We start from the raw sequence: 26,197 nt of genomic DNA on the forward strand, positions 1-26,197 counted from the left end.
ATAGGATTTTTCTATAAGCTCGCGTTTTATATAAACTTTGAACTTATTGAGAGACATCTCAAGGATTTCATCTGGTAATTTGTTATAAAATGATATACAATTACTTTTAAATGAATTACTAATTTTATGCAGCTTAGTAAACTGCACTACAAGTTTATTTTTACTTTGGTGCCATACCCAAAACAGGTTAACCCGCTACAATCTTAGACAGTATAATAACTTACCACCATGTGATTTTGCAGTCAATGCTAAGTTGTAGGGGAATATAAAAAATATACTTATCTTCCCACCAGATATGTTTTATATATCATAGAAATTTCAGTAGCGCCTTGGCAGTAAAAAATGTATCTATGCCGTCACGCCAACTCACGATCATGAAGATCATGACAGACATGACGATCTCTCATACCGTCCTGCCTAATCAAAACTCACTAATGCTTATTTACATATTTTATGATTGATTAAAATAATACTAAATATATAAACAATAATAATCTTTATTTTAGGTTTTATTTCAACCAACTCAATGAATAATTGACGGCCGACTGGCGCAGTGGGCAGCGTCCCTGTTTTATGAGTCCATGGCCGTGGGTTCGATTTCCACAACTGGAACGTTTGTGTGATGAACATGAATGTTTTTCAGTGTCTGGTTGTTTATCTGTATATTATAAGTATTTATGTGTATTATTCATAAAAATATTCATCAGTCGTCTTAGTACACATAACACAAACTACGCTTACTTTGGTGCTAGATGACGAAGAGTGTAGTGTCGTAGTAAATTTATTTAATATTATTATTTCTTTCATAAACCCTTTTTCCAACTACCTGGTTATTTACTTATACGTAGATAGGTACCTTGGTAGGTCTTCTGGGCTCTATGCGTCAACACATTAACTCTCCTAAATAAGAAGTTGGTTTTGTAATGAATTGCAAAGTAAACCGAATAGAATAGAATAGATTGAAATATAGATTTAAATTTTGTAGTAGTGGAGCTTTTTGTGACAGAGCTCGTCCGGGAGAGTAGGTACTATCGCCACGCTTATTTCTGCCGCTAAGCAGCATTGATGCAATGCTGTATTCCGGTCTGAAGGGCTTGGGATAGCCTCAAATGGATAGACCAAGGGTTCTAAGTTGCAGGACGTGCTTCTTGCATGCCCTGTGAAGTGTTGCTCTCTTTATAGGCCATCGCATTATCATCAGTTTTCTACTTACCGTCAGGTGGGCCATTTGCTTGGTCTGTCAATTATTAAAATAAAGAAATAAAAATAGAATTAATAAGTAGCTAGAAGTAAACTTAACTACAATCACGTGATAATAAAAAGGACTCGCAACCACAGAAAGGAACATTACAGCGCCATCTATTCAGTTAAGCTTCAACTAAGTAGTAGGGAAGTGACATAACGCGTAGCAAACATTTTACTGTGAGCTCACAGGCACAAATAGATACCTCTATCGTAGGGCCAAGAGTGGATACTAGATGGCTCTGCTCATAAATAAAAGACTGACTATTTTATTCCAATAAATAATCGACTAATTTATTCTTAATCCTTATAAAATTATATTTAGTAGATGCGACATTTTTTATTTAATATTGATTGCATTTGGTTATTATAATATTGATTGGAAAATTTAAGCAAATGGAAGTGGTTATGCTAACATAAAAAAGTAGGTACCTATAGGTACTCAAATCACTACGCACCGCGTCCCTGGTTCTGTATGGTTGCCTCGCCATCTTGTGGCTCAATAATATCGAATACCCATAGAATGACATGGATCCAGCATCATCACACTACAGAGCTTGTTATTCCAACTCATAAGAAATAACATATGAAAATGTGAATACCTAAGTTCCCAGTAGGTTTACAGTGCTATTACATATATTTACATAACTATTTAAAATCAAAGATGTTATATATTATATGATGTTATATGTAAAGTCGTTATATATTTGTACACAGACCTACCTACTTAGAAACTTCGGCATGGAAAAGAGGCAGTTAAAGTAACTAACTCAATGATTATGAGTATAATAAAACGGCAGAAATCCTTTTACAGTTATTTACTGAAAGAAGTAATACGTGCGTATATATGTTACCTATCTATATGTATTGTTTCTGCTAGCGTATACCTAGTATTGATAAGAAATTATACAAAGCGGACGCTACAGAAGTTGAATGCTAAATTAAAAATTAAATCATTTAATTTCTAGTTCACTAATTAAATAAAAAAAAAAACAAAATGAGAAATACCAGCATACCTGTGTCTCCGATTTATTTTAATGTGGCCGAATATTGTCTGTTTGGAATAAATTTGGGTGTTGTCATTGGAATTATTTTGTATTTTTTGTTTGTAAATAATAAATATAATACTGTGGCTGGATTTTTGTTTGGTGGTAAAAATATGTCTATCGTGTCCATTTCTTTGGCGTTGACTGCTAGGTGAGTACCTTTATTTTAGAGTTATTTACAATATAATCCCTTGTGATAGGTAAGAAATAGTCAACTTAAATTATATCATGAAGTGTCTTTAATGTATACTAGTTTGTGTAGATAATAATATAAACCCTTTCAAATGCGTGATACTTTATTATAATAACTGGTTAGATTTTACTGGTAACTTTATTTTTATTTATATTAACCCAGATAGCTAGGTAACATTATCAAGTCACATTAATGAGCGTGAATTTTTTTATTTATCATAACAATTATTTACTTAGATAAAGTAAAAAAATGCAAACTCTAGAAGAAACATTTAATGGTTGTGTAAATTATTCAGTACCTTTAAGCTCTGCATGCGTCTGCAAATGAGTTTGCACCTATGCTGTATCTCTTTAGCTATGTGAAAAGTATAAACTTAATGACGAGGTGGCTTTGAAGCATCCGGCTCCGCTTTCATCTCTCACATTCAGAAAAATAAATGTCAAAATGTAAAATGTCAATAGTTGATGTTGGAAAAGAGCAACTGCTGAGTTTTTTAACGGCTTCTTCTTGGTAGAAACTGCCTTCCGAACCGGTGGTAGAGTCACTACAAACAGACAGACTTGATGTTACAAATGTGCTTGTATTAGGCCTACTTGAAATAAATGAATTTTGAATTTTTAACCAACATTCTGCCTTATATTGATAATAAAAATAGGGTTAAACTAGCTGTCCTAGACACTATATATAACTCATATACCGAATTTGATTCAAATCCGGTAAACAAATTACAATAAAGAGGTTATAGCAGATTTGCACTTTAAATATACTCCATCATCGTAATAGAAATCTGGCCATTACGGGACCTTTTTAGGGTCTCTTCTCTGAATAAGCAGGTTTTAGGCTGTTGTCCACAACGCTGGCGAAGTGCGGTTTGGTTGACTTCACACACCTTTGATAAACATGAAGTCTCAGACGTGCAAGAGTTGCTTAGGTCACTCTCCAAGTTCCAACACATACTTACACTATCTCTTCATTGAAGCAAAAAATGCATGAATCTGTGCCTACGTTGCTGCGTGAAAATAGGGCAAAGCAGCATACATATTTGCGCATTTATAAGAAGGTACAGTGGGCTTACATTGCCTAAGGCAGTTATTTTAAATAGCTGCTACCAGGGTTCTACATCAGCGTTTAATACGGGGTTACAAGTCCAGTAGAAACCGTTTTAGCCCATGTAATTCTCCCTTTCGTCTTATAACTCTTTTCCAAAAATCAAGTTGATTGGTCGTTTTGTTAGGGCGTGACGAAAGGAAAAGCAAAGAAACAAAAAACACACTGTCGCAATTTTATAATATAAATCGTTACTATAAGTAAATAGTAAGGATAACTATAGTAAGGATTATGGACTGCAAATCTGATTCACGAAAATAGCTTTAATAATATTAAAATAACACTGATTTGATGCTTCGATGCTGAAGCAGCGATAACCCAGTGGGTGGGGCTTCGTCTTCACTTTTGGGGGGGGCGAGTTGGAATCCCAGCAGGCACCTCTAACTTTTCTAAGTTATGTGCGTTTTAATTAATACTTGCTTGCTTTAACGCTGAAGGAAAACGCCATGAGGAAACCTGCATACTTGAGAGTTTTCCATAATGTGTTCAAAGGTGCGTGAAGTCCACCAATCCGGCCTATAGGTACCCTAAACCCTTCTCATTTATTTAAAGAAATAGGTATACTTACAGGAGCTTCGCAATAAATTTATAACCTTTATTAAACAAAACATAAGTAATTAACTAAACTAACTAAATAAACAAAAAGTCGATATAAACAGTCAACTAGCAAGAAACGTACCTAAATTAGTGATATCTGCATATCGTCTGAGAAAAGTACAGAAATCTCTTGTGGGGATGGGTATATGCTTTTATAACATGATACCGAAGGTAATATCAAATCTACCTTTACCTAAGTTTAAACAATATATTAACACACATTTAACAAATCGTGGTTACGACACGATTGATGAATTCCTTAACGACAAGGCTGCTTTGAAGCAGGCCACTCCGCTCTCATCTCTCACAAAACAGAAAAATTCTAAAGATTGTTAAACTTTCAAATGATGTTGGAAAAGAGCAATCTGCTGAGTTTCTTGCCGACTCATCTCAGTGGAATCTGCCTTTCGAATCGGTGGTAGAGTCACTAAAAACAGACCACTAATATACTTGAAATATATGAATTTTGAATTTTGAATTTCATTGTGGGAGGAGACGCGTGAACTGTAGTGGAGTAAAGATATGATATGATGACGATGAACACTGCTTCTAAGCTATTGCAGAAAGTTTATTATTTTTAATGCATTACTTATTTAAGTCAATACAACAGTGTTTTCCATTTATTATTTCCAGCCATCTAACAAGTATTACATTACTAGGTGTGCCAGTTGAAATATATCTTCGGGGCACCCAGTATTGGGCATCAGCTTTGTCGCTTATCATTGTCACCTTCTTAACAGCTGTGATTTATCTGCCAGGTAAATATTAAGTGAACGGATGTCTCACATTTATTTGTATAGTATATAGTTTTATTTGTCTATGTATGTACGAAATCTTTTGCTAACCGTAACACAGCCTTTGTAATTAAACTGAGAACAATTAATTATCTCTCTTGTCATCTAAGTATAAATAGTTTTCGTATTTGTTTTGTTGCGAGCTGATCACGAGAAACAATTTAAGATGAACTCTCTGAGGAGAAAATCTTATAGCTAGACTTATATTTTCTTTGCCTTTTGTATCCTACTACATTCTTGAAGTGTATGTTCTTTTTTTTTGTTTTTCTGAACTTGTGTGGTGTACAAATAAAGAGTATAAACTATATAAATACTAGCTGTTGCCCGCGACTTCGTCTGCGTTTGATTTTGTGGTTTGATGTGGCATTCAATTTAGTTATAGTTCTAAAAAAATTTTAAGTATTCAGTATCGCTAAGCCTTAAATGAGGGGTTTGCTACTGTCCGCTGTGGAGTTCTGTCCTCTATCTCCAACCACATTCATCAGATCCACACAAAGTTTGGGAAAAATAAACACATATTATAACCTCTATAGTACAAAAATAATTATTTAAATCAGTTATAATTTGTCGGAGTTATGGTGTAAAATCGCCAAACACTTTCATCCCCTCTCCCAAAGGAACCGAGCTTAATGTCGACATAAAAAGTATCCTATATTACTTCTAATACTTCCAAGAATTTGTGTACAAAGTTTCATTTCATGAGGATCGCTTAAGTAGTTTTTGCGTGAAAGCGTAACAAACAAACTTACATTGACATTTATAATATTAAGTAGTTAAGTAAAGTAAAGTAAAGTAAGTAAGTAGGGAAGTAGGGATAGGGATAAAGTTTATTTAGTGCCAAGTTTGATATAACTCTATAAATCTCAATATCGAAAATTTTTTATATGCATTTTAAATTTATTAAACTGATAATTCCTCCAAGTGTAGGTAAAAACACTAATAAAAATTATAAAAATATATCAAAATCTGTTGTATATATTATGCTTATATATGTCTAACTCGACCTCCACGCGCAGTGGTGAGCGCTGTGGTCGGAGATAGATACAATTTAGGAATTTATGATTAATGAGTTTCCTCTAGTCTGGTCTGGTAGGATGCTTCAGCCGTGGCATGCAACATGATCACCAGGTGAGATTGCAGCCACTGGATTAAAATGTACCTACCTGAAATAAATAGGTACATTATTTATAATAACACAAGAAATAGTAGAAATAGAACTTATTGAAGTAGAACCAGAGCTTTATGCGACAGAGCTAGTTCGGGGAAGTTTAAATTATTTAAACTCTATGCCAAAAATTAAGTTGTACACAAAAACACTTTCGCTTTTTGAGTAAACCATTGCCGTAGTTTTTATTGAAAGAAACCAGTTACAGCCCTAACATCACATGCAAAAGTAAAATCAAGTGAACACTTTATTAGGTAGTACGCGTCGCGTAGCGTAAGTACCTACTATGCACATGTCGGTCTTTTGTCTTCAACAGGTTTGTCATAAGTAAACACTTAGAATGTTTTAAATTAGTACCTATACCTATGTATTAAAAAAATATCATTATAAATTTTGATGAAATATGATTTTGCACTGTTGTAGCTTTGCAGTTGACATATTATAATTTATAAGCCTACTTATAATATACTTATTCATTCATTCTGCATTAAAATTTGAGATTTTTGTAGAATTGAATCTACCTATTAAATCACCGGAATTACAGCGCCCGCAATGACAACGCCCACAGACTTTGATAATTGAAAGTGTACTCTGTCAAACATTCTTTGAAAAACTAAAATGTTGACTAAATCTAACTTCAGGGCGTCGGTTTTTTGTGACGCGCATCGTAAAAATGTACTCTCATAATTTTTCCCAAACGCGCCAAAAGAAGTATAACTTAAAAAAATATCATTTAAGTATATGGTTGTAGTCCTTAAAATTTATAAAATAGGGACAGATTTTCAATTAAATGTCTGATTGGAATGGATTAAAAAGTATTTTACTGCTATATAAATACCCTTGATGATAAAACTATTTATTTGAATAAGAATCGAAACTGCGATACCTACTAATGTAACCGAATTTCGCACCTACCTGCGATTTATTAAAATTAGTACATGAAAACTCCGACAGTTAGATGCAGGTACCTAATCCTTGGCGGACTTTTTTCTAGGTTGTAATGCGTAGATACTTTATTCACGTAGTATATCATTTTAATGTATCACTAATTGTTTTCTTTATTTTTAAGGATCTCCAATTTTTTTTAAATAAATTATATTATTACTTCGTGATAGTTGAGCTTTCTTTTGGCGAAGATATGTTTAAAATCCATTCAGTACTTTGGGTTTGCGTACCAACGAACAAAAAATAAATCTTTTCTCTTTCTAATATTAGTAAAGATAAGGTAAGACCCCTACATAAGTATCTAGTAGTTATAAGGAACGGGTTAGAGCGGCACTAAAAATTTATACCTAAATAAAAATACATGAATACATGAATAAAGAAATTTTGAATAGAATAAAACCGATTAGGGGTTTGACTACCATACTCCCTTAAAGGCTAGCCCGCTATTATTTTAGACTGCATCATCACCTACCACTGTAAGATTGCAGTCAAGGGCTAACTTGTAGTGGAATAAAAACAAAAAAAAGAAATTCATAAAAAATCATTCCTTTTTCAGTTTTTCACAGATTACAGTTGTCATCAAGTTTCGAATATTTAGAAATAAGATTTTCGACACACACTCGAACTATTGCGGCAGTTTTGTTCGTAGTTAGCAAACTGATGCTGTTACCGATTGTGCCTTATGTTCCACTTATGGCATTCAGATTAGGTAAGTCTTTGCTTATACATAATATCCTTTATAGAAGAATTTCCAGCTACTCTTGGTATATAGGTTGGTTTAAGTCGATATACACGAAGCGAGTACATCACTTAAATTCGGTTTGCCGACGATGTAGTCATAATGGCAGAGACCCTGGAATACCTTAATGCGATGCTCAATGACCTCAGCAGAGTTTCTCAATAGTTGGTCCTTCGTATGAACATGTGCAAGACGAAAATCATGTCTAACGCTCATGTTCCGCTCCACCCAATAATTGTTGGGAGCTCTGCACACGAAATTGTAGACGAGTACATATCAGTAGTACCTAGGACACACGATCCAGTTAGGTAGGTCCAATTTCGAGAAAGAGGTAAACCGCCGAATCCAACTCGGGTGGGCAGCGTTCGGGAAACTGCGTGACATCTTCTCGTCTAAAATCCCCCAGTGCCTGAAGACTAAAGTCTTCGAACAGTGCGTGTTGCCAGTGATGACTTACGGGTTCAGAGGCATGGTCGCTTACTATGGGCCTCATAAGAAGGCTCAGAGTCACTCAGCGGGCGATGGAGAGAGCTATATTAGGAGTATCTCTACGTTATCAAATCAGAAATGAGGAGATCAGTAGAAGAACCCCTTTCCCCCCGGACCTCGGTATCGAGTAGACGTGCGATCATAGTGTAAATTTTTATATATATTAATATTAAATTAAATTGTGTTCAAAAAATAAATTTAAAATAATAGGAGTGCATAAGTGTTCAGGAGGTCTACTAGGAAGCCACAGGCCCCGTCTCAGCGGCGACGTCAGAGTTAAGAGTGTATGCGCCGCCCCTTCAGGACAGCCATCTTGCTGGAGGGCGTGATTCACTGCTGCGCAAGCGCCTCCTTCATTGAAGCCATCTTGTTCCGAGGCGTGGCCGTTAACGTTGACCTGCGCTGAGCTCATGCAACCCTGGTACCTGACAATTACTAACTGTAACGATTGTGACATTTGAACATCCAGACTTTTGTTATTGTTTGTACAGCGAATGGAGCACATGCGCATTTGATCTCTTAGTTGGGGTATTATAATGCCTGAGCCATACTTTCGACTGATATGATTGGTAATGCTTGTCCCACACTGTCGAGGAGTTCAGATTTGATAAACTAAATTACCTTCTAAGATTATCAAAAGTTAATATAACATAAATTAAAGGATTCAATATGAACAAATCATTCTCTGAATCTAACATTGCGGAAGATTCGCCTAACAAATCGGACTCAACATCAAGTTTTGTCTCATTGCGTAACAAAAGAAAGAGGGAAAAAGAGGACTTTAGTTTTGAATTCTCTGTATTCAAGGAGGAAATGAAAAGCTTGATACACTCTATGGTGTCCACAAATAGTGAAGAAATAAAGAAAATTACACCGACACTAGCAGACATTCAGCAATCAAATCGAAACATAGAAAATTCTATTGCATTTCTCACATCTCAAAATGAAGAATATAAAAAGAAAATTGAATTATTGGAAATGCAAGCGCAGGAAGATAGAAAATACATAACTATTTTGGAAGATAAAATTGAAGACATACAGAAAGGGATGAGGAAAACTAGCTTTGAAGTTAAAAATGTGCCGAGGAATGATAAAGAGACTAAGGAGGATTTGCTTGACATGGTAACTTGCCTGTCCAAAAACATTGATTGTGAAATAAGTAGGTCTGATATAAGAGACATATATAGAGTACGTCCAAGAAAGGAAGGACAAAGGAATACGCCTATAATAATAGAAACAATGTCAACAATAACCAAAAATAACTTCCTTAAAATGAGTAAGTCTTTTAATATAAAAAACAAGACAAAAATCTGTGCGAAACATTTAGGACTACGCCGTGAACCAGACACTCCGGTTTACATATCTGAAAACTTAACAGCGAAGGCCTCCCGACTATATTTTCTGGGAAGAGGGCTTACAAATTCGGGTCTATATAAATACTGTTGGACGTCTTATGGCAAAGTGTATGTGAGGAAAGACGACAATTCGCGAGTGATTCTGATTACTAACGAGGCCCAAATTCAAAAACTGCAACAAGAAGACTGACTATGCTTAGTGAATACAGTGTCAATCACTCTTATAAATTTACATTGTTACTACATCTATCTGATTGTATATAATCTTAAAACATGCGAGCTAAATACTTTCATACACACATCACTTACTTTACTCACACATATCTCTCAAAGGTCACATTCCATAACTTACAATTACAAATTACTACCAAAAATCACCCTATATAGTTTGCTATACACACCAAACATACTCAAACAATCTTTACCTAAAAAATCTATGTTACTACTCTGGAATATCATAGTTGTAACACATGAATTGCTGCTAAGAAGGACGTATATTACACTACACGAAAAATACTGTAAGCTAATCTTTAATCATACCGTGGTGACGAACACTTGCTTCACACGCATACAGGGAAAAACATTTCAAAATGGATAATACACTATCAACAGTGAATGAAATAGACAAAACTGAAATAGCTACTTCAATAAATTGCGATATCGAAAACTTAAATGAATATATACATATAAGTAAAAAAGATTTAACTATTATCACCCAAAATATACGAAGTATATATAAAAACATTGATGACTTACAAGTAACAATATCAAATCTAAGGCATGAAATCGACATATTAATACTAACAGAATGCAGACTTGACGACAGTAAAAACTTACCTCAGTTAAATAACTATATATCATTTGCTACAGCTAATCGTCTCAACCAAAACGATGGGGTAGTAATATTTGTTAAAAGCAATCTTAATCCTAAAATAAAAGAAATTATCTTAGATCAAGCATCATGTGTTCAGATTGATATTTTTAATCATATCATACTAGGTATATATAGGTCACCTTCTAATACTAATACTGATAGATTTACTGAATCACTTAGAATGCACCTTGACATAATCAAAACTTGTAAAAGTATTGTAGTAACTGGAGATATTAATATTAATCTTATCCAGAAACCTAATGAAAGTTCCACAGATCATAAAAATAGACATAATTATCTAAATATGCTATCTACGTTTGGACTTTTACCAGGGCATATATTACCAACTAGAGATAATAGCTGCTTAGACCACTTTATGCTAAAACTGGACAGAAAAAAGATCAATGCTAGTGTAGCTGTCTTTAACACAACCATCACAGACCATCTTATGGTATTTTGTAGTTTAACTAAAATTAAATATGCTAGAGAGACTACTAAGAAGAAAACTTATATTGATTTTGACAAAGCTCTTATAACACTAGCAAATAAAAACCTATCTTCTTTACTGCAATGTGACGACCCGAACAGTTTACTTGAAACTCTAACTACTAAAATCACTGAATCTTTACAAGAAAATACACATACTATGAATTTACCTAAAAAACAAAGAACATTAAAACCATGGATAACTCATGGTATCTTACGCTGTATTCGTCATAGAAATAATTTGCAAAAACAACTAAAACGTAATCCAGATGATAACATACTTAAAATAACATTTAAAAGATATCGCAATTACTGTAACAATTTAATTAAGAAAGTAAAACGTTTACATGATAGGAAATTATTACTTGATAAAAATCCAAAAGTGCTATGGAACAATGTAAGAAATTTAACTAATTCAAAACCCAGTAAAACAACAAATTCCCAATTACTAGACATCGACCCATGTCCTGCAAAGGCAGTTAACTCGGTAAATAACTTCTTTGCTAATGTTGGACCAAACCTTGCTAAAGAAATTGAATCAAACAATCAATTATCACTCCTTCACAAATCAATAGAGATACCTAACGGTAATAATCAATTGTCATCCTTTGTTATCTTAAATACCGATCACGAAGAGGTAACTTCAATTCTCTTGAAGTTAAAATCAGACAGTGCTTCTGGTATTGATAACATCCCTACAAAGTTTTTAAAACGCTCAAAAGACTTAATAGTTCCCATACTCACTTATTTAGCAAATCTTTGTTTTACAAAAGGTGTTTTCCCTTCACTTATGAAGCAATCAATTATTACTCCTGTGTATAAAAATGGGGAAAAAACTCAAATCAATAACTACAGGCCAATTTCAGTATTAACGGGTATGTCTAAAGTAATGGAAAAATTAATTAATAACAGACTAATTCACTACCTAAATAAATTTAACATATTATCTACCTCGCAATATGGCTTTAGACAAGGGAAAAGTACGCAAGATATCATCTTAGATTTAACTTCGCGAATTACTGACCATCTTGACCAGAAAAATAAATGTCTAACTGTCTTTTTGGATCTAAAAAAGGCGTTCGATACAGTTTCTATCCCCATCCTTGTAAAAAAACTACATAACATAGGAATTAGAGGAAACCAGCTTAACCTGATGAAGGACTATCTAAGTAACCGAACTCAGCGCGTAAAAATAGACGACTCTATCAGTTCTGATCTTGAAATGACCTTTGGTGTTCCACAAGGTAGTGTCTTGGGACCTACCTTGTTTTTAATATACATAAATGACTTATGTGATTTTAAAATAAATTCTGGACATATTTACTCTTATGCAGATGACACTGCTATAGTATTTTATGGGAAAACTTGGATAGAAGTTCATAGCGCTGCCGAAACAGGCTTAAGAAAAATATCAAGTTGGCTTAATGCTCACTTTCTCACACTTAACACTAATAAAACAAACTATATATGTTTCGCAATAAATAATAAAAGTCAACCAATTACATCAAATCTAAAAATACATTACTGTGACGACCAGAGCGTAATTTGTACGTGTCCTACCATTGATAAAATAAACTCAACCAAATACTTAGGCATAATTATTGACCAAAGATTATCCTGGCATTCCCATCTTGAATTAATATCTAGCAGAATTAGAAAATTAATTTGGATCTTTAAAATCTTAAGACATGTTGCAACAAATAAAGTTGTTAAACAAGTCTATACAGCTCTTGCTAAATCCATACTGTCTTACTGCGTTCCAATATGGGGAGGAGCATCAAAAATTAAATTCCTTGAATTAGAACGTAGTCATCGCGCCTTGTTAAAAGTAATGTACTGCAAACCATATCGATTCCCCACAATTGAGCTATACTCCATAGATAACTTGTTGAGTGTGAGAAAGCTATATATATTACAACTATTATTAAGGAGGCATAAAACAGTAACCATAGACATAAACACAAAGACGAAAAGAAGAATAAACATTAGAACAGGTTCAAATATTGTAAAAACTACATTTGCTAAAAAACAATATACTAGACAATCGACTTATATCTATAAGAAGGTAAACAGTTTATTAAATATACACTCACTTAATACTTACCAGCTTAAAAAGACTCTAACTGAGTGGCTTGGAAAACTAACATATGAAGACACTGAGGCATTACTCGAAGCAAACAAGTAAAATCCCAATCGCAACACAAACACTCACACACACACACACACACACACACACACACACACAAACACTCACACACACACACACACACACACACACACACACACAGAAACACACACACTCTCTCCCGGTTATTGATTTGATTTTATATATATAAGAATATATACACAGATAATACATATTATATACATTTTACGGAAGGCGGGACACCCTGGCACAAGTAAAATAATTACTTAAAAGGATGTCCCAACAACGGATAAATGTTAAATGTAAAACGTATTTTTTGAATAAAAATTTTTTCATTTTTTTTTTTTTCAAGAACTAGAGTTACCGACACTATTTATGCTGTTGACGATGTAGATATAACTTATTTGCCACACCCGCACTCTTCTCGCACGTTCGAAGGTTGGCTGATAGAAAATGCTTGAGCATTAAATCCTTCTTTGTAAGCCGATTTTTGGTTGTGAAATTATTATATCAACCCGTTACCGGCCGACTACAGGGAACAGTAAGAAGAAGCCTGGGTTTAGGCCCTTGTCCAACACGCTCATCCAGTGCGGATTGGTGGACTCTCAGGTAAGCAGGTTTCCTCACTATGTTTTCCTTCACCGTTGAAGCAAGTGATATTTTTATTGCTTAAAACGCACATAACTTAGAAAAGTTAGAAGTGCGTGCTGGGATTCAATATCCTATATTACATAGATTCAATAGTCCGACCCATTACGGGGCTATCACCGCTTCATTTATGTTTCGTCAGATATGTATAAATTACCGTATCCAAAGTATATTTATCCACCTATTTTTATAAACTAACTTATCATTTTGAATAAGCTTGTGTTTAAGTTTAAATATTTCTTTCTTACAGTAACAAATCCTCAAGCAAGTCGCATAACAGCTGTCGTATGCGTTGCTTGCTCAACATTTATTGCTGTTGGAGGTTTACGAGCTGTAGTCGGTATTGGTATTGTAACAACTTTTCTAGCCTTCGCTGGCACTGCTCTACCTAGTGGCCTAGCGCTATTGCCATTAGGCTTTAAGCAAATGTGGGAAATTGCTAGTCTTGGCAGCAGATTGGTTATTTACGAGTAAGTTTATACTGTTTTTGTAATTTCTTATTATTATTGTAATTTTTTTTTTTAATGAAATGAAAATGAAATGAAATCGTTATTGACTACTTACCCAATATAAACTGTGATTTATATATACCCCGTAAACCTACTTAAATTATAAATGAGCATGTTTTTAATATTCACTCCAAGGTCCAAGTCAAGTTCACTCTGAATCATAGATCAACTGATATCTGAGAACCTACTCTTAGCTCCTAATTGGGTTATTAATGCGGGCCCAAACATTTGTAGATTCAAGTAACTTTAACGATCACATAACACTGTCGACAATTCCCTTTTTGTTTTTATCACTTATCCTCTTCAACACTTGTGTGATAGAAAACTTATGGTACCATATTTTTTTGTTACAGTCCGGACCCGGAACTTGCTCATCACACTTCCTTTTTTGTAGTTACATTGGCTTTAAGCACAAATTGGCTATGGAAGATAGCTCTCAGTCAGTCCTCTCTACAGAAACTCTTAGCAGTTCCCACAATCAGTAAAGCCAGAATATGTTTGGCAATCTCCTGTGTGGGGATAATACTTATGAAGTTATTATCTTGCTTTTTGGGACTGGTGTTGTATGCTTGGTTTGCTGGTTGCGATCCTTTGCTTACTGGTCAAATTAAAAAGCACGAACAAGTGAGTGAAAATCATTATCTAGTTTTACCACAGTTAATATTTTAAAGTAGATAAATAAATACACAACACACATCGTCACATAGCCCCAAAATAAGCGTAGCTTGTGTTATGGGTACTAAAATGAGTGATGAATATTTTTATGAATAATATACATAAATAAATAGCAATATACATATAAACACCCAGACACTGAAAAACATTCATGCTCATCACACAAACCGTCATCACCTAAATGTATTCAAGAAGCGTTTGGAAAACCATTTCTTATCTATGTAATATTATGGTATGTAGTATATTGCTTAAATATGTATATACTTATATATATTATGTATAATATGTATGTAGTATTAGAATTTATATGTAAGTAGTTTATTAAAATTATTTAAATATATATTTTTTATACTGAGATTGCTGCACCAACCCGTTTCTTCGTTTTTTTTCTGGTTGTCTGGAAGAGATCGCTTTAGTGATCGTTTAGCGTTTCAAAACCGAATCTTTTGCTGTTTTTGTTGTTACGGTTAATAAGATATAGCCCGCTTATAGACTAACGGACGGAAAAACGAACAGTATTGGCTTAGTAATCCGGGACCCCCGTTAACACACTTTGAGCAAGGAACCCAAAAACACATCTAATTACATCTATTTCTAGCTGAGTTATAAAAAACTTTATAATATTTTACATAAATTACAATGACAACCGTAACAGTCCGGTGGAGCGTAGGTAATCTACATAGTATATTTAAGGTTATATTTATAAAGTAAATACAATAATTAACTCCTTTTTTTTGGATTAAATAATATATATTTTTTAATGGGATCTTAACACAAAGTTTCCGCTGTAGTTCCGTCCATCTGTATGTCTTTCAGTAAGCGTTCATCTCATGAACCCTTATACGTATAGAGTTGACATTTTCACACTTTGTGTACTACTATTATATAATAATAATAATATATAATAATAACAATAAATAGAAAACATGGAAGAGATTTTTGGCATTCTTTGCCCAATCTTAATTTATACACTGGGTACTTATGTATTATATCATATTGCACCTTGAAACGGAACCCTTTAGATGCAAATCTAACTCGCACTTATCCGATATTTTTGTCCGTACTTATGTGCTCTCCCATTAACTATAGATATACTTCATAGCTTATCCAATAACTTAGATTTCTCTCAGCTGTCCTCGAATCTATATAGAGTAATTTTAATAAGTGTAGTAATCTTAAGATTATGTACAAAGTTAAGTATATTTATGCTAATGTTCAAACACTATGATTTTTCCTTTCCAGTTGGTACCTCATTTTCTTAATAATTTATCAACAATGTTTCCAGGGATCTGTGGTATCTTTATAATATCAATCTTTAGCGCGACTACAGGGTATGTAAATGGATCTAAAATCTAAATAGTTTAATGACACTCCTTGCGTGTGTTTGCTCATGATAGTAATGTTGTTACAGTTGTATTGCGTCTATCATAAATTCGATATCAGGAGTTGTGTTTGAAGAGTTTATTAGACCGTGGATGCCACAGAGTACAAATGAACTGGCTTGCTGCAAAATTATGAAGGTGAGCATTATCATTCAGATTGTATTTTCCGGTGCGGGTTATTAAAACCACCGAAACAGCCATACTAATATACCTATAATTTTTATTCAACTACAAAAAAGCCCCTGACTGAAATCTCACCTGGTGGTAAGAGATGATGCAGTCTAAGAAAATAAAGGGGCATGAGTTTAACATATCTGCTATGCTCCTAACAGCTTAGCACGTTACCATCTTAGACTGTATCATCCCTTACTAGCCGGTAAGATTGCAGTCGAGGACGAACTTGTAATAAAAAAAAAGATACAATGTATAAGTAAACACCGCATAGCTACAATTAAAAAGTGCTAATTTAGCTTTTGTGCTAAATCCTTTTCGTTCTGAGATAACCCTGACCATGGCCCTGGATGATTGTGATATCCAGCAGATGGCTCCTTCGGATGAGATGATGATAATGAAATTTTTAGCAATCAGGAGGGAATGTGGTTAGATAAATGATGATTCGACAGAATCTCACACTGATAGATTGAATTTTACTCGAAAAACAAAGATATGCACAAAAAAAAAAATTTACGAACTAAACACAAGATGGCGGCGCCACGCCACTATTCGACGGTAGACAATTATGACCTCAAACAAATGTGGCAATCGCCTTTTATAGCAAAATTGCACCCCCACTGTTTCTAGGTTGGAATTAAATTCCTAACAATATTATATAGATTACATACACATGTTTTTTTATTCCTTTCAGCTTTTATGCATATTGGTGGGATTGTATTGCGCCTCTGTGATATGGTTAGCTCGCGAACTGGATCGTCTTCAACACGTAGCCTCTGGTGTGACAGGTGTTACAGCGGGTACTCTTCTTGGCCTTTTCACTTTGGGCATCGTTTTCTCGAGAGCAAATTGTTCTGTAAGTGGACAACAAAAACTAAAATTTTATACTTTAAAATATTTTTAGACTGCTAAAATATTTTTACAAACAATCCGTTATTCGTTTAGAACTATTATTTTAGTTAATGAAGTAGCGCCATCTAGAAGAAATCGCTAGAACTATTACTCACCAAACTAACTAGTCAATCCTTTGGAGTACTTATGTTATTTACTACGTAGTACGATGCATTAACTACAGATGGCGGTGCTGCAGATAAATAAAAGTTCAAAATTTAAATAGTTGGCGCTTTGTATATCATAAATTTTATAAAATGGGTTCTTCTGAAATGTTATGTTATGAAAATTGTGGAGGATTTAATTTTCATAAATAGGCAAGAAGTTTAATAATGTTATCCTGCCTCTTTTACTATTTTCCGTTTATACGTAAATATCGATCACTTAATTATTAAAGTAGAGGTAACTTAGTACAAGAACTTTAATCCTCACCATTTTTGTCGAAACGTTAAAAGTAACCGCAGTACCAAAATAAAACTTAATCAAAGCTCCCTGAATGGAATAGATAGACGGCCGACTGGCGCAGTTGGCAGCGACCCTGCTTTCTGAGTCCAAGGCCGTGGGTTCGATTCCCACAGCTGGAAAATGTTTGTGTGATGAGCATAAGTGTTTTTCAGTGTCTGGGTGTTTATATGTATTTTATAAGTATTTATGTATATATAATTCATAAAAATATTCATCAGTTATCTTAGTACCCATAACACAAGCTACGCTTACTTTGGGGCTAGGTGGCGATGTGTGTATTGTTGTAGTATATTTATTTATTATTTATTAGATATACCTATGCAATGTTGCGTGGGCTATGCCATACAATTACGAAAATGATTATATTCTACTTCACGGCTAGCATGGGCACCAGACAGTTATCTATATTTATCTTCTCCCACAGCTGTATCAACTCTCAGAGCACTGACGTACAAGTGGAAATAATATCCAAATAAAATATGTATTAATGTGCGGGGCTAAACTTCTCCTATTCACGTTAATTATGCCCCTTGTCAGGGGATATAATAATTGTCTCCGGCCTGTGCTAGCCCTGCTGGTGCACCTATATTTTGTCCATCGTGTTGATCTGAAGATCCGACACGCTATAAATAACCTTTGCACTTATGCCCAAATATACTATTCATTAGGTTGGTATTACAAATGCTATTAAATTGCAGAATTTTTGTAATTGATGCTGTTAAAGAACAACTGCTGAGTTTCTTGCCGGCTTCTTCTTGGTAGAATCTGTCATCCGAACCGGTGGTAGAGTCACTATAAACAGACGTAGATACTTAACGTTTCAGGCCAACTTGACATACCTAAATCAAATTTGAATTGTATTTTAGTGGTGTTTAACTTTAATCAATAACTTACTAGATACATAATAGGCAAAATGGTATGGGCAACTTGATTTTTGAGTGAATTATGTCAGCGACTGGCGCCCGCTATTTATTCTGGTGGCATGTTACTAAAATGCCAGGGGTTTTTGTGTGACATGCCGCTGACATTAAAGAGCAATACACATCAAATACGTGTGAACGACGTTTAGGTAGTAGCAGCCAGTTGTATCGTATGGGACGGTATGAAACGCGGCACACCGACTGCGTTTCGTGCACAGCGTACGGCAGGCCGCAGATGCAATTTTTAAACGATACCAACGGGTACACGCTTATTTTTTTAAACTTGACTGCAGTATCAAGTAATGATTCTCTGTAAGATGGTAGCAGGCTTAGCTGCTAGGGATAAGACAGTGAATTTTAAACCAATACTTATGGCTTCTACGTGCCATCGTTGTGTGACACTAAATCGTTTGACCAAAAAATTCAGAAATTAAAAATTCCCAAATTGCTTCTTCCGGGGATCAAACCTCGGACCTCCAATTATATGACCACAGCGCTCACCACCGCACCAGTGACGTTGGCAACAATATACACGCACTGACTTTGTATTGATTGCTTTTTTAACTGACTTCAATAAACAGGAAGTTTTAATTCGTCGTAATCTTTTTTTTTAATCGCTTAGTTACGTTAGGCGATTTTGGAAATATAGTTGGTTTCGTGCCAAAGTTTTCCAGCTTGTTGAAAACATGCGAAGCTGCCAAAAAACACGTTTCAACAAAGCCGCCGGTTTCAGCAGGCGGGCCGGCGGCTTTTATGTGAAGACTCCTTTAGACTGCAGCCACATAATACATGATTAACACACTTTAACAGGGAGCGTTGAGCGGTTGTATACTGAGCCTACTACTCTGCGGCTGGCTGCTCATAGGTGCCGAGAACGCTTTGGCGACAGGGGCGTTGACCTTTCAGGTAGGATAACCATAAGTTATTTTATGGGACTATACTATATTAGTTACTTTACTTTACATTTTAACATTCATTTTTCTATCTCACAAGATAGAAAAATGAATGTAAAAATGTCAAATGTAAATTGTGTATGTTGGAAAATAGCAACTGCTAGTTTCTTGCCGGCTACTTCTCGGTAGAATCTGCCTTTCGAACCGGTGGAAGAGTCACTACACACACACAGACTTGACGTTTAAAAAATGCTTATATTAGGCCTACTTGAAATAAATGAATTTTGATTTTTGTTTAAATTTTATGAGAAAGAAAGAAAGAATGGGACGGGACTATGATTGGAGATTTAATGTGTTATATTTACACAAGTATGTACTTTGTAGAGTGTAAATATGTGTTAATAATAGGCATGATGACAATAACAAACAATCGCTAAATTATTGTATTTATCTAATCAAATATGATTCAGTTATGAAAAACGTATGTTTATGTATACTCGAAGTGACATTGGTATATTTTTTCAGTTAATATAACTGTATAATCTAGACAGGTGAAACGCTGCTCTCAAAATAATGACGCCGTGTCTATATAAACAGAGACCGTTACCTAACTACTGTTATTCGTAAATTTTTATACAATTTTTAAAGTCCGAACCGAATGTTCAATGAAATGAAAACAAAACAAAAAAGAGGTTTTCAGCAGCTCATTTATCTACAGTTAACAACAAAATGTTGTCCACGGACATAAATTTTCGCTTATTTTTTTGGCATCATTGCTTAATTTCCAGTCATTGTTCAGGTTTGACATGATAAATGGTGTCCCTACTTTCAGGGCAAGCCGCTTGTCACCACAGGATGCGGGAAAGCGAACTTTACACATTTGGTGAACGTAACAACAATAGTATCTAGCGCTGCGTGAGTATTTTTTTTTTATTCCACTACAAGTTAGACCTTGACTGCAATCTCACCTGGTGTTAAGTGATGATGCAGTCTTAAATGGTAGTGGGCTAACCTGTTAGGGAGTATGGTAGTCATACCCCTAATCGGTTACTACTTGCCATCGGACCGGAACACTTAATCGCTTAGCGGCACTTCCTTGTCACTAGGGTGGTAACTAAGCAGACCAAACCAGAGAAAATTCAGAAATTTTTAATTCCCAAATTGCCGCTGTCGGGAATCGAACCTGGGACCTCCTACTTAAATTGACAGCGCTCATCGTTGCACCAGGGAGGTCGACAAAAGTATAGCAGTAAGTATAAGCCTAATATCCCACAGCAGCAGGGCTAGCACGGGCGGGAGATAAAAATTATATGCCCCGCTATCCCCCGATATCCCCCGATATCCCCCGATATCCCCCGATATCCCCTGACAAGGGATATAATTATCGTGCCCATTTGCTAAATCACTGGAACATGGAATAGGGAGGATACCCCCGTTTATTAATACAAATATATTATTTTACAAGGATATTATATCCACTTGTGCGCTAGTACTCTAAGAGTTTATAAAGCTGTGGGAGAAGATAAATTTATATCCTTCCCCGGGGATATAATTGTCTCCTGCCCATGCTAGCCCTGCTTGGCAAAAATCTCCTACAGACTTTGTGACAGGGTTTTTAAGTATTCATTGATGGACTAAGTAGATGACCCACCTGATGGTAAGTTTACTAAACGATCGCCTATAAACAGAGCAACACTTCGCAGGGCATGCCAGGTCCCGCAACGTGTCGCCCTTTGAGGAGTAGATGTTAAGCCTCATGTACCGTGCCATGTAACTGGAACCCCGCATAACAACAACGCTGTTTTGCGGCAGAAATAAGCATGGCGAAAGTACTTTCCCGGACCAGCTCTGTCTTTAAAAGCTCAACAAATTGTGCTAAACAGGTAAATGGTTTCACCACGCTGCTCCAATGACGGTTAGTGGGCTTTAATTTATTATCACACATCGATGATAATAACCGGGATCAAATGCTTAAAGTGCTTGTAATTTTCCTTACATCGGGTTGTTACTGAGAATTTGTAGCAGAAAAGTCCAAGAAACCATTCTTGGTTCGACCCAGGACCTAGTGAACAACTAGGCTAATAAGTCAATGTACCTATTTTTTTTAACATAACAAGGTTTTTTTGGAAGCCTCCACTAATCAAGACAGAATAATTCACGTAAAAATCACGTAAAATTCTAAAATGCTGTGGAGGCTGTAGTCCACTAAGCTGGCCCAGTGCGGATTGGTAGACTCCACACAGCTTTGAGAACGGTATGGAGAACATACAGGCATGCAGGTTTCTTCCGGGAGATATACAACGGATTCCCTGGGTGTCTAAAAACGCCAATAAAAGGGGCATGCCGTGATGGTTTTTAGTTTGGGTATACCCCTTTAGGCGGAGTCCCACATAACCTCCGTCCTGCCCAAGGGTCGGAGGTAGCAATAAAGCTTTCCACCACGACAAAAAAAAGGCATGCAGGTTTCCTTGCAATGTTTTCCTTCGCGATATTTTAATTGCTGAAAAAACGCACATAACTTAGCGTTCTGGGATTTGAACTCTGACTAGGCTTTCACCGCCAAGCAGTACTAGTACATATTCCCGTAATCCCGTAAGGAGCAAACAAAACAAAGCTGATGCCATTTCCCTCATCCAAAAGCAAACGCACACAAACTGATTACGGTTATTACGGCCGCGATGTTCGCGCTAAAGAGCCCCGGTCAAAGTTTTAATCTTAGTTCACCAACTCTGGCGATATCGACTTGAGCTGAGTTTTATTTGCCCCTTATTAAAACTTTTCCCATATTACTATTACTCGATTCGAGGAGTTTTATGACTTTTTCTAGTCTCTCTTCCTTGTCACGGACGATTTTATAGTCTAAGGCTGCGTACCCACAGTGATATTAATCGATTCATAAATAACAAAAATAAAAAAGATTTTTATCATCCATGAATAAGTTAAGGTTAAGGTAATGCCTCTACTTATCAGCAATATCCGCAATATTTTATTTTAAAAATGTAAGTAAAAGTTATCACTATTATTTTTCATCTGTAAAGTAGAGTTTGCAAAATATGACAGGGTCCTTTTATTTTTTATTGATGAATACTTTTTATCCCGCAAACATAAAGGGTTCTTATGAGATAACAATATAATAAAAAATAAACGGGAGAACATAATAAACGAAATAAATTTTGAAACTTTGAACCAAACGTAGCGTAATTTAGAAGGTACAGATACAAATTATTGGAGACCCAAAAATACTTTTACATGAGAAAAAATGAAAATAAATATTGACGGTACTGCAATATTAGTAGGTACGTAAGACTCAGACTCAGCCGCGGGCACAGCTACTATTTCCATTAATTGTGTTTGCATAATTAAAAAAACGCGCCTGAGAATCTTTACTGAACTCAGTTAAAAATTAAAGATTTTAAGCTAAAGTTTTCGTGGTTAATCAACATCTCTTAAATATAACATATCGACAAATTCAAAAATATTATCGTGGTATGTACCCGTTGAAATATATTTAAGAAATGTCAGTTTAGATAATATAAATCAAGATTTGTGCACTTATTATTATTATATGCATATTGCACTGCATGCTAGTGCTTGCTAACGCTCTTAGCAAATAAATAACACTGAAATTGGTCGGTTTTGCACACGCCCCTTGTTTCTTTTCAAACATGTCTCATGGATAGGCAGCTTTACGTCGCGCTGTCGCCTACTACACTTTGCTTTCAGTGGAGACGTATTTTGTGCTGTCTATTGAAAGAAATGTAAAGTGCTTTCAGATAGCAATCCTTTCCTATTCATAATTTTGCTTGACTTTCCTTAATTATTTATTCTCCGCACCTTGAATTATAACTATACAAATAATATAAAGATATCGTTTGAATAAAAAATTCGCACTAAATTAGTGGCTGTTAAGCTATGTATGTTTGTTTGTATTTATTATACTTATATGTATTTAACTTAATTGTATCACTGATTGCACTATCCCGTTTTCCCTAACCTAATTCTCTACCATAAAGGGTTGTCTGGAGAAGATCGCTTAAAGCGATAAGACCGCCTTTGCGCATCTTTTATATATATTTTTAAGAAGAAGAAGAAGAAATACTTTATTGCACGTATAACATACAGTTTTTTAGTTCTTGTTTTTGCTTTTAATTTGTGCAATAAAGTCTTTATCTATCTATCTAAGTATTTTAACCTAGCTATTTCCCGCAATTTTGTCCGCGTTTGTTTTTTTAAAAGAATCGTTCGTTTTCCTGATCTGAAAAGTATTCTTTAGGATGTATGCTGTCTCTATGCAAAAAATATTTATTTAATTCCGCAAAGTATGTTAGTATACTAGCGGTCTCTCGCGACTCGTTAGCGTATAAGTCAACCTTAAAAGATAGACATATGCGGTTTTTTTTAGAACTTTTAAACGGAAACAACGCAGCGTACGCTGCGGAAGTGGCGATGAACGTTGGGATCTAAAAATGCTGGAATGGCGATGTAGGTAGGTCGGCCCCCAACGAGGTGGTCAGACAACACCAGGCGAGCGGCTGGGAGCCGCAGCAATCGATCCAGGACCGTGGATTGTGGAACTACAAAAGAACCTATGTCCAGCAGTGGACGTTAATTGGTCGCATTGAAGATGAGACACTAAACTATTGAGATTTGGTTCGCTACTGAAAATAAGCATTGCGGTATTCCTCGGCAGATACTTACTGCCATGGTGCTGCAACACAGAGCTAAGGAGGTGACCCTTTGGCAACTTACATTTTAATTATAAAAAGTGTTTCTTTCTCTTTTCTTTTTATAATTATTTTTATGTTGCTGGAACAATGATTGTGGCCAGTTATAATTATTATCGTTAAGCACTCTCAACAACATATTATACGAACCGTAATAGACATTTATATCGTACTTTTTCAGCAGACAACTCCCGATGAAGCCTCTACAATCGCTCTTCCGGATCTCCTACACTTACTGCCCATTTGCTGGTGCTATTACCGTCCTCATCATAGGGGTTCCAATGAGCTACCTTACTGGAAAATCGAAGACGGATTCTATGAACCCAGATGTGTTCTGTCCCCTTACCCAGAGTTTCCTTCACAAGTTACCAGATAGGAGTGCATCTACTTCTTCAGAACTCAGAGCCCCGAATACGCAAGAAGTCTACATGGCCCTTGATGATGCTCTGAAACATTTAAAGGAAGTTATAGATCGGTAAAATAACGGCTTTATTATGAAAATTATACATAATTTGCTATACTCCGGTGTAATTCATAATAACTTAAATCGTAATACTTCATACCAAACAGATCTCCGGCAATGTACCCGTTACGCACGGTTCGCTCTACGCACGTTTCGACGGAATATAGCAAATGAAGCTTAATTCCATAATATATCGTGGAATTCCGCAAATTACGGCTGCTTCTATCCAATAAAGGCGGTATTTTGCACTACCTTTTTTGTTATTTATTTACCTACCTATTCTATGTTTTTCTGAACAATACAAACACCTAAGATACACACTTTACAATAATTTTGAGTAAGTATTAGTAACGTAGTAAGAGAGGGCTTCTATATATACTGTTTTTAAAATTTACGGTTAATAACAATTTGTACATAATGATTTCTTTGCACTCGATTACTGCGTCATCTATTGTTAGAAAGCTTCCAGTCCAGCAAAGATAAATTAAGCGAGCAAAAATTTCAATTTTCATAATCCTTTCAGAAAAGTTACTTTGTATCAAACTAGGCAAATATTTAAAAATGAAATATCATGATCGTCCACGTCCCACTGTGTCCGTAGGCCTCTTCTCTCATGGGGAGACAATTTTAAAGCATAAACCCACCACCCTGCTTTAATGCTGCTTGGTGGGCTCTAACGACTATTACCATAAGTAAGTTATAATAACCGAGGCTGACAGCTTAACATGGGTTATAAATTCCTACCTCCGGACTGGTACTGAAGATTCTGTAACAGGAAAACATAATAATTTAATTATTCATTTAAATTGAACTTTTAAGTTAAAAACTGCTATAGACCTAAAATGTTCGACCGCTACCATTTTAGGTTGCATCATCACTTACCACGAGGTGAGATTTCAGTCAAAGGCTAACTTGTAGTGGTATAATAATATTAAAAAATACCACCAAATTATGCTAACAAAGCATAATTATCGCCTTTGACTTCCGGAATCCGTAAATACCGGGTCTTGTAGAATGAATGTCATTTTACAATTCAATGGATTCAGCAAATTTCACCGTCATCTTCCATTATTCATGTGACGTAACGATGATATATGACGTGTCATTAAGTCTCTTACCTGATCCGAATTCGTGGCGTCATAAACATTTTCATTCGTCATTTTTCGCCTCATTCATCTCTGGTTAATCTACGTAAGTAAAATTGATGGATCGTGGTAGCTTGGGTCTTTACCGTGCTTATATTATTGCTCATTTTGGCTTATCGGGCAATACGTATTA

General features: G+C 35.3%; 1 protein-coding gene across 4 annotated transcripts; it reads left to right on the forward strand.

The window, feature by feature from the left end:
* Positions 1-2,157: 2,157 nt before the first annotated feature.
* LOC120630435 (sodium-coupled monocarboxylate transporter 2-like) lies at positions 2,158-25,093 on the forward strand. Of its 4 annotated transcripts, none has more exons than XM_039899668.1 (12): positions 2,158-2,439; positions 4,819-4,943; positions 7,646-7,798; positions 14,077-14,296; positions 14,689-14,959; positions 16,253-16,341; positions 16,422-16,530; positions 17,258-17,419; positions 19,650-19,745; positions 20,565-20,647; positions 24,638-24,931; positions 25,027-25,093. In XM_039899668.1, exons 1-12 carry the CDS (start codon positions 2,240-2,242, stop codon positions 25,091-25,093), a joined length of 1,869 nt encoding a protein of 622 aa, XP_039755602.1. In that variant the 5' UTR covers positions 2,158-2,239. The 4 variants fall into 4 exon arrangements, with proteins under 4 accessions (XP_039755602.1, XP_039755603.1, XP_039755604.1 ...); XM_039899669.1 differs by having other exon boundaries at positions 24,641-24,931; XM_039899670.1 differs by having other exon boundaries at positions 24,638-25,077.
* The last annotated feature ends 1,104 nt before the right edge of the window (positions 25,094-26,197 follow it).

Source organism: Pararge aegeria, chromosome 16 (assembly GCF_905163445.1).
Source record: "Pararge aegeria chromosome 16, ilParAegt1.1, whole genome shotgun sequence".
Lineage (NCBI taxonomy): Eukaryota > Metazoa > Arthropoda > Insecta > Lepidoptera > Nymphalidae > Pararge > Pararge aegeria.

Coding starts and splice junctions, on each gene's coding strand:
- LOC120630435 (XM_039899668.1), top strand. CDS start 2,240: ATGAGAAATACCAGCATACCTGTGTCTCCGATTTATTTTAATGTGGCC. Junction 2,440..4,818: donor TCTTTGGCGTTGACTGCTAG/GTGAGTACCTTT, acceptor TATTATTTCCAG/CCATCTAACAAGTATTACAT. Junction 17,420..19,649: donor TCTCGAGAGCAAATTGTTCT/GTAAGTGGACAA, acceptor ACACTTTAACAG/GGAGCGTTGAGCGGTTGTAT.